A 10,255-nucleotide genomic window follows, 5' to 3' on the forward strand; every position below is an offset into this window, starting at 1 on the left:
CTCTCCCACTTTCCAACCTATTTCTCTAACAAACCTTGCTGATGGTACCACAACTATGATTAAAGTCTGTGAGTCAACAACAAATATAGAACCCATATAATTGGTAGAAATAGTACAAGAGCATGGAAGGTGGTGTGTCTGACCTAGCAGCTATCTGTTTGCTGCTATGGATATTATTGATGAAAACAGTTCTCCTTTATGAAGTGGCTAGAAGTCAGACCCTCACGTTCCATCTGCTCCTTTCACAGTCAGTGTTAATTGTTCACAACCGGAAAGTTTATTAAAATTATACTGATTTTACTAAAAATTTTTCAGAAAGTAGGTAAGAATGCAAACTTGTAACTATTCTCTGGACTAAATTAAACTCCATACTAAAGAAAAGAATTTTACAGGACAATATTCCTCATAAGCATGGACAAAAAATATCTCAGTAAAATACCAGTGAACCAAAAACACCAAATAAACACAAATGTTAATGCATTAGGATCAACGGTGGTTAGTTCCAAGAACAGAAGATTGATTTAGCATTCAAAAAATTAGTCAATAGGATTGATTATAAAATACCATTTTATTAAAAGAAACTTCTCCCAGGAATCTATGTGAATGCTTTTGGCCTGGAACATGGAGGTTAGTAGTATACATTTTTCCTAAGTGTTTGTGATAAAATATTAATTGATATATTAGGCAAAACGATGAATTAAGTTAAATCGTGCGAGCAAAGGAAATTGTGTTTGAGGCTTCTGTTTACTGATACGGCACTCTGGTTGGCATAGTCTGTAGAGAGTTGCTCTGCTAGCCCAAAGGTGGTACCTCCATGGTTGTTCAAATCCAATAGTTCCTCAGAAGGAAGATAGACAATCTCTTGTTACAACGACCCCTTTGAAGTTTTAGAAGAAAACATAACACTGTGTCTAACCTAAGCTGCAGTCTTTTCAATTATCTCATATGCATTTAAAAGTTAGATAATGACAAAAGAAGAGAGAAACAAAATGAATGTGTTCAAACTGTGATATTAGAGAATAATATTCTCAATTCATTCATTGCCATCAAGTTAGAAACTACACATAACTCATCCTCCTGTGGATTTTTTTTTTTTACAGGAGTCAAGGAGCTATTTATTCCTTTAAAAATATTACATATTTGTATCTTTGAATTGAACAAGATCAGGTATGCGAGGGGCACTTAGCCTGCACGCCTGCTCTTTAAAGTTACTCGTAGTTTCTCTGTTTCCGGCGGCACTAGGTGAGGAAGACACTGGAGTTTTAGAAGTGAGGTGTACGCAGCCTGGACAATTTTTACTTTGCCTCATTGTGAACAGAAATGGCAAAAGCTACTTGTTCAATTTGTGTACATTTACATATCTCATTACATCTTATCGATTGAATGTTGTTGCTGTTCTGCACTGTGAAGTTGACTTCATCTCATAGCGACCCATGAACAAACAGATCTGAACCCTGGCCTGTTCTAAACCACCAGCCAATGTCCTTCTCCAAGAACTGGCCCCTCCCAGCAACATGCTCAGAGACCATGTGAGACCATGCTTCACCATCCTTGCCTTTAATGTTATAAAAAATTGCTTTATGTTATTGTGTACTGTTTATTGAGTCAGAACTGACCCATAGACAACCCTACAGCGGGTTCTCAGAGGCCGCAAATCACAGGAGATCACCCATCCCTCCTCCACAGAGCAGCTGGTGGACCTGAACTGTGTGCCTCTGGGATTGCAGCACAACTCCTTAAGAGGGGGCTTCCAGACTTCCTTTATAGTGTACTAGAATACACTTGAGGTCTGGTGGCCCTCAGGTTCATGGTTCAAATCTGTCAGCTGCTCTGAGGGAGAAAGTTGGGCAGTCTCTTCCCACGCAATTTACTGCCTCTGAAAACCAGCCAGAGGATCAGGCATGAGTTGGTTCCAACTCCACAGTACATATAACAAAATACTTTAATAAATGATATTAATATTCTATTTTAAAATTATTTAATGTTTCTTAAATTTTTCTATTACATTTTTACATTCTCTATTGTGGTAACCCTTACACACTTACTGTCTGCCTTATTTAGCAGAGAGATATTCTAAAGCTCCTGAGTAACATCTGGATGGACACTGTATGTTCTAGAAAGTGACCTCAGGTGGGACTCATTGTGGGGTGTCTGCCCCCAGTGGTCTGGCACAGAGAAGACCCAAGGTCTCCCAGAGAATCGCATCTGTCTTCCGTACAGCCCAGACCCCACCACCCCAGAGCCCACCTGGTCCTCATGGAGGTGGAGTCGGGCAGCCAGCCAGGCTCGCTTCTTTCCCACCACGTTTTTCCATTTCTGGAACGCTTTCTCCAGCTCCTCCAACTGCTCCAGCTTAAACATCGTTCTCCTCCGCTTGTGTTGGCTGATGGTTACCTCCTGTGGACTCTGGTCTCTGTCTTGGAGGACCAGGGCTACTGGGGGATGATGAACTCTGAAGTCTGGGATACACAGGTGTGGCCAGGTGCAAAAGCTCCAGGAGCGCTGCGAGAGCAAGTCAGCATACCACGGATTCGGCTCCATGCCCACCAATGGGGGCACGCAAGTGGTTGAGGACATGTTGGGCAGAACCTGGCTCAGGGTGCCGTAAGGAGAGCCCCCGGGGACCAGACCGTTGGTGGTGGGGGCCAGCCATTGAGGTGCACCGCGTGGGGGGTCAGCCCTAGCCAGTAGGGCCTCCACAGAGAAGGGCAGCTTGTGGCGGCCAGGGCTGCTTGGCGAGTGCTGGGTCTCCAAGTGCCCTGGAAGCAGGCGGAGGGCGGCAGGGGCCTGGAAAGCAGAAATTCAAGGAGAGTATCTTGCCTGGCAGCTCCAGGGAGAGGGTGGATACCCCCCAAACGCTGGGCACCCGCAGTGCATGGCACCACTTGGCCGGTGCAGGAATGTTCAGGAGACAGCTATTGTCAAGGTTCCCTTGGATGTAACAATTTAAAAAAGAAAAAAAAAAGTGCCTTGGAGGACACAGTAGCTGGAGGCTGGTCAAGAATGAGCGTGGCTCTGCCCCTCCTGTGGATTTTTGAAGACAGTAAATCTCACAGGAAGAGATTGTTTTGTCTTTCTCCAGAGAAGCTTCTGATGAATTTGAACTTCCAAAGAGGTATCACCTTTAGGGTTAGCAGCACAAATGCTTTCAGGCTACCAGACATTCTTAACTATGATTATATCATAGCTATAACAGTGATATAATAGTAACTATTCTATGGATTTATTAGGGAGCACTACTTTGTTGTTAAGTAGCTCTGTTTTGTCTGAGATATAGACATATATATCCCTATATATAATGTGACTCTGCAGCCCTAAATCTACCCAGGCAAATGATCTCACCTCTGAAAACATGCTGGCTTCCTGCTTGGGAAATATTTCACAAATACTTCATCGATTTGCTTCAGTGCTGAGCATTTGACAAGAACTCATCATGAGAATTTTGCCTGGAAGCTATATTTTTCAGCTTATGGAACAAGAAAGGTTAGTATAAATTCTGAGTCTTTGAATAAGGTCTTAGCTAGAGGGTAACCTTACCATTTCTAGAACTCTGCACCAAAGTTTTTACTTAAAAAAATAAAGTACCACAAATGGTCTGAATGTCTTCATTTTTTTTTCAGGCCCAAATTGTGGATAGCAGTGAATATGTTTTCAGAATGAGATTTGGGACTAATCATGCACCAACCAATCAACTAAGGATTATTGCTTATAGTTAAGGGAGCTCTGGTGGTGTAGTCCAAAGGGATATGCATGGTTAACCCAAAGGTAGTGTCTCTGGAGGTTCAAATCCACCAGAGGATCCTCTGGAGAAACATGGGCATTCTCCTCCCATGTTATTTACAACCTCTGAATGCCTGAAGAGTCAACTATGAGTCGATTCCAACTTAGCAGCAATGAATTTGAGGGTTTTTTAGTCATTTCTATTTCTGCAACTTTACTGTTTTGAGTGGCTTTAGTTTTTTGGTTTTTGGGGTATTTTAAAATTTTTTTTATTTTATTATTTTGTGTGTGTCTGTACCATCAAATCAGATCTGACTGGTACAGGAGGAGATTGCCCCTCCTTCGGCAGAGCATCTGGTGGATTTAAACCGCATTATCTCTGGGATTGCAGTACAGCTTCTTGCCACTAGGCCACCAGATCTCCCCTAGTTTGTTGGTTTGTTTTTTTTTTAATTTTTGCTATAAAGGTATATATAATAAATCAAGTACATTATGACAAAGAATTAAGATTTAAAGTAGACATATATTTATTTTTTCATTATTTAGTAGTTAATATTTTATTGGTTTTATTGATATGCAAATCATATGATTCAACAAACCCATTATAAATGCATGTTTAGATTAATTTTGTCATATCTATCCATTTAAATTCTTGTTCAGGGGGTTTTCTTAATCCTTTTATTTAATCTTTAGCAAAGCAAATATAGGAAATGTTCATATCTCAAAATTAATTCCTTGTATGCACTTCAGAAAATAGTTCTCCATCCCCAATCCTACCTGATTTTGAAACCACTTTCCATCCTTTTGGATTGAATGTCTTTTCAGAAGTTCTTAAATGGAATTCTGAGTGCAATGGCTAAACCTTCTACTTCTAACCTGTCCAGTTAGCAGTGAGGAAGACCTGGCAATTAATTCCCTTGAAGATTAAAGCCTAGAAAACCTGATGGGGCATTTCTACTCTGTGCTTCTTAGAGGATTGTGGCAGATAATGATTGACTTCATAGTATAGAATATAGCAAAATTTCACATAAATGGAATCACTGACTATTCTCTTTGTGTATGGTTTCTTTTGTTCAGTATATTTTTTACATTCAATTATGTTAGTGTATTTGTTGTTGACTCTTTCATTGCTGATTGATATTTCCATTCATACACAGCTGTTCATGATTTATTGAATCACCCAATTATGAATAACTTTGGAAGCAGGAGTGTCTGTCATCCACTTCCTAAACAACGTAACTCTGGAAACTCTATAAACTTTGAAAAAAGATGATAGTTATAGAAAGGCTTCAGGCCTTTTGTTCATAGGGTCACTATGAGTCGTACTCAACTCAATAGCAATCAACAAAAACAACATGGACAATTAGGGGTTTTTTTAGTTGTGACATTCTGAACAAATGATGATGTAAAGTCACTGAGAGAAGTAGTTTTATTTCTCTAAGGTAAATAACCAGTACTGGGATTACTAGGTCATAAGTAAATCATATATTTAACTTTATCAACAACTGCCATGGTTTTCTTAAGTAATTTTATCATTTTACATCCCCACCAGCAATGTGTGAGGTTTCCTTCACATCATCATTGGCACTGTCTGATCCAGGATATATAGTCTTTCTGATTATTAGCTATGTGTCCGAGACCTGGAAAATGAATAAGGATGCCATAAAAAGAATTGACACCTTTGAGCTGTGGTGTTGGAGAAGAGCACTGAACATCCCATGGATGGACAAGAGAATGAACAGGTATGTCTTAGAGAGGTGCAGCTGGAGTGTTCTTTGGAGGCAAGAATAATGAGGCTTTGCCTCACATACTTTGGAGTTGGTATTCCTTGGAAAGGGACACAAAGTTGGGAAGAGTGGAGGGGCGGTGAGGGAGAGGCATACCCTCAATCAGGCCAATTGATACTCTGACTGATGCAATGGGCTCTTGTGTGTCAGGAATTGTGTGGATGGTGCAGGACAGGACTGGGTTCAGACCTTTTTCCCTAAGGTCACTATGAGTCATACTCAACAGCACCTAGGAACAACATTTAGAAGCTTTAATGTCATTTGTCAATATCATGTTTGCTTTGTTGCACATAAACTCACCATGGGTTGGAGTAAATATCAACAGCAATGGGATTTGCCGAATACTGAATCGTGATTTTAATATGTATTTTTCTGATGACAAATGTTAGGTATCACTTCCTATGATTATTAGTCATTAATACACTTCTTTTGCAGAAGGTCTGTCCTAATATTTTGGCCACGTATTATGTATCTTACTGAGGTTTTCTATGTGTTTTCAAAAGAATTTGTTTGTCGCAAATAAGTATTTTGACTATTCCCCTCAGCATGTGATTTGACTTTTCAGTTTTTAAGTGTCATTCAAAGAGCAGAAAGTTTAAAATTTTGTGAAGTCCAATTTGATACTTTTCTTTATTTTGTGGCTTGTTGTTGTCCTATCTTTGTCTACCCTAGATTCATGAGACTTTTGTCTTTTATGCAGAAGTGTTGGGGTCACTGTAAGTTGGAACAGGTAGCTAGCTATAAGTTGGTACAGTGGTTAAACATTTAACTGTTAGCAGAAAGGTTAGAAATTCAAAACCAACAGCAGATCTGTAGGAAAAAGATGTAACAGTGTGTTTCCATAAATATTTGCTGTTGCTGTTATTGTCATTAGGTGCTTGAGTTGGTTTCAAGTAATAGGTACCCTATGTAGAAGGAAAACAAAACAAAATGCTGTCCAGTGCTATGCTATCCTTAAAATTTTTGCTGTTTCAGCTCAGTGTTCCAGCCACAGTGTCACCCTATCTCATTAAGGATCTTCCTCTTTTTCACTGGCCCTGTACATGCAAAATTTCAATATCTATCTTGAAATTGATCAACATGCAACCAAGATGCATTAATAATAATAGGTGATTGGAATGCAAAAGTTGGGAACCAGGAAGAAGGATCAGTAGTCAGAAAACATGGACTTGATGCTGGGGGTAGAATGATAGAATCCTGCCCAATCAATTATTTATTCATTGAAAATATCTTTTATAAGAAACATAAGTGCAGGCTATATACATGGATTTCACCTGATGGCATGGACAGGAATCAGATTTATTACATCTGTGGATGGAATTTTGGGAGAAATTCTGTATCAGCAGTGAAAACTAGGCTAGGGGCTGATTGCAGACAGGCCATCAACTACTTATACGCAAATTCAAATTAAACCTAAAGAAGGTAAAATAATCTTCAACATAGTAAAAAGTATTTATGAAAACCCAAGAGCCAACATTGTTCTTAATGGAGAGAGGTTAAAGAAGGTCAAATAAAATCCGCAGGAATCAAAATTTGACCTTGAGTATGTTCCACCTGAATTTGAAAACCAACTCAGGAACAGGTTTGAGGCCTTGAATGAAAACCAGATGAGCTGTGGGAAGATATCAAGAGTATCACTGGTGAAGAATGCAAAAGATCATTACAAAGACAGAAGAAGAGAAGACCAAAAAGGATGTCAGAAGTGACTTGGAATTGCACTAGAGTACCAAGAAGCCAAAGCAAAGGAAAGAAATCAAGAAGTTAAGGAGCTGAATAGAAAATTTCGAAGAGCAGCTGGAAGGTAACTGGAGTCTCAAAATCAAAAGAGCTTATTTTTTGCTCAGCATTTCTTATGCTAAAGAAACTGAAGAATAATGCAAGTCTTGCAATAATTAATGATGCTACAGGCAAAATATTGAATTATCCAGAAAGCATTAAAAGAAGATAGAAAGAGTATACAGAGTCACTGTAGCAAAAAGAATTGGCTGACACAGAAGAATTTCAAGAAACAACATATGATGAAGAGGTTGTAATGATGAAGGAGGAAGTTCAGGCTGCTATGAAGGACTTGGCAAAGAAATAAAGCCCCAAGAATTGATGAAATACCAGTTAACATATTTTAACAAACAGATGCTGCCCTGGATGTGCTCACCAGATTGTGCCAAGAAATCTGGAGGACAACTATATGGTAAATTAACTAGAAGAGATACATATTTCTTACCATTCAAAAAAAAGTGACCTGGCAGAGTGAAAATTATCAAACAATATGACTAAAAGCACGCACAAGAAAAATTTTAGTGAAGAGTAATCAGAATCAACCGGAACGGTATAATGATGGCGAACTACCAGAAATACAAACTGGATTTCGAAGAGGCCATGACACTAGCGACATTATCGCCAGTGTCAGACAGATCTTGGCAGAAAGCAGAGAGTACCAGAAAAATGTCTATCTCTGTTTCATTGAAACAAAAGGCATGTAAAGGCATTTGACTGTGTGGATCATGACAAATTGTGGCTAACCTTGAGGAAAATGAGAATCCAGAACTCTTGGTTGTGCTTCTGTGAAACCTACACATGGACCAGAAAGTAGTCCTTAGAACTGAGCCGGGAAACATTGCATGGTTCAAAACGAGGAAGGATGTGAGTCAGGAATGTGTCCTGTCTCCGTATCTTTTCATTCTATATGCAGAACAGATTATTCTGGATCATCCTCTTTCTCCTCTTTTTTTTTCTTCTCCTCCCTCCCCCACCCTCCTCTTTCTCCCTCCTCCTCCCCGTCTCCTCTCTGTCCCTCCCTATCCTCTCCCTTCTTCTCCCCCTCCTCTCCCTCACCCTATCTGTTCCTTTCCCTCCCCTCCTCTCCCCTTCTCCTCACGCTCCCGTTCTCCCATCTCTCCCTCTTCCCCCCCACCCCATTTCCTTTCCTCATACCTTTTCAGTCTATATATTTAATAGATTATTTGGGAGGATGTGAATGTGGAAGAAGACTGTGGTAGCAGGATCAAGCTTTAGGCCAGCATTCCTCTGGGTATGATCCTCAAATTCAGTGGAGTCTCATGTGTTGTTATGACACTAGCAGGATGGAGTGAAACTTCTAATCTAAGACAAAGGAGGAGCAAAGACTGATCTTCATTCCAAGATCTATTTCTGAGATGGCAACTTGGGACCAATGTGAAGGCCAATTTGATAGTTATTGTGTTTAATTACACTGCAATTGACCCACAGCTGACCTAACAGTGGGTTTTCAAAGGCAATAATCATGTGGGAGAGGACATTGCTCATTTTAAAAAAAAAATTATTATTAAATTTTATTAGTTTTAATGAACATTTACAGAGATTTTGGGTTTTCATTCATTCATTGTTGCACTGTTTTCTCTATCCTCCTCCCCAGTTCGTTCTTCTCCCCGCCCCAATGTCTGTTTTAATTGTCCAGTTGCCACAGTGCTTGTCAAAGCCAGTTCTGATTAGAGATTGCTCATTCTTCTACTACAGAGCAGCTGATGTTACCCTACCAGAAAGTAAATTTCTTGTGACCTGAACACGGGTCAGTGAATCTGGCAGACCAACTGAAATCTCCATCCTCAGCAAGTTCTCTTCTACTGAGTGGGCTGCTTTGTATCACATCCTCCTGCCACTTGAGTTGCCACAGCTTGTAAAGTGTCCTTGTGGTATATCTCCTCAAAGGTCTGAATCTTAGCCTTGGTGGAGGAGAAGCTTTCTCTAATTTTCTCAATTTCCTTTCTTATCTACCCTCTACTGGTTTTGGAGGAATACATGCCATTTGCAATTGCTGTATCTGTAATCAAACATGTTTACTATTTCATTTATTTCAATAGTTAGCCATCTTTCATTGCTTAGTGATCAGTTATGCATCCACTTCTCATTATTAACATAGCTACATTCCAAACACTAAGTTCTTATGTGAAAATGAACTTTATATAAAAGAAGATGATTGCATCTGTTGGAGAATGTTGGGGACGAAGGGAGGGCCTCTGGCCAGAACAGATCACTTAGCTCTGAAGAAGTGCAAGCCTCCCAGTGGCCTTTAATATGGGATAGAGAAAACCCTCCTGTGTTTGGCCATACCAGCTTGAGAAAGCTCGCCACCTGGGAAGATGGCTGCCACATCTGATGAGCTGGGTGTGGTCCACACGAGGGTAAGATTCTCCTTTCCAATCAGCATGCCACACGTCTGCAAGCCCACCCTATCCTGTCTTCCTGTTTACTTGCTCTCATGTAAGTACTGCAACCTCCAATAAAATTGAGCTGAACTGACTCTTTGAAGGGCTCCCATAGTGGTGTATCTCCATCATACTCAGCCCCATCAGGGTGTCGCTGTTTGTTGCTGGCAAATAGACAGTGACATGTATCATTAAAATAATGAACCAATTACCTCATCATATAACTGTCAAATAGCTGAGAATCATGAACTTACCAAACCAGAAAGTACTACACCTTCCTAGGAGATCTGACATAAAAAAAATTAGTATTGTCTGATCTTGTGTATGAGACTCTGAAACAAGCAAAACTATAATGACGGTAAGCAAATCATGATGTTGAGGGAGGGTTTCAGAGGCTGTAAATTGTAATAGGAGGTGAAGGGGGAGGAGAAAAGGGAGGTGAAGGGGGAGGACAAAAGGGGAGGAGAAAGAGGAAGAGAAGTAAAAAACCCAGCCTGGTTTTGACTGCTAATATTTAGAGTTGTCAATAATTCCTTCCACAAATGTCATCAGTCTGATTCCTGTGAG

General features: G+C 40.1%; 1 protein-coding gene across 1 annotated transcript; it reads right to left on the reverse strand.

Annotated features, from left to right (window-relative positions):
* Positions 1–2,073: 2,073 nt before the first annotated feature.
* LOC102874371 (homeobox protein notochord-like) lies at positions 2,074–3,354 on the reverse strand. Its single transcript, XM_006896039.1, has 2 exons — positions 3,343–3,354; positions 2,074–2,787 (listed from the first exon to the last, which is right to left on the reverse strand). Exons 1-2 carry the CDS (start codon positions 3,352–3,354, stop codon positions 2,074–2,076), a joined length of 726 nt encoding a protein of 241 aa, XP_006896101.1.
* Between the last annotated feature and the right edge of the window lie 6,901 nt (positions 3,355–10,255).

The sequence above is a fragment of the Elephantulus edwardii genome, unplaced genomic scaffold, assembly GCF_000299155.1.
Source record: "Elephantulus edwardii isolate Elephantulus edwardi_28Jun2011 unplaced genomic scaffold, EleEdw1.0 scaffold00180, whole genome shotgun sequence".
Lineage (NCBI taxonomy): Eukaryota > Metazoa > Chordata > Mammalia > Macroscelidea > Macroscelididae > Elephantulus > Elephantulus edwardii.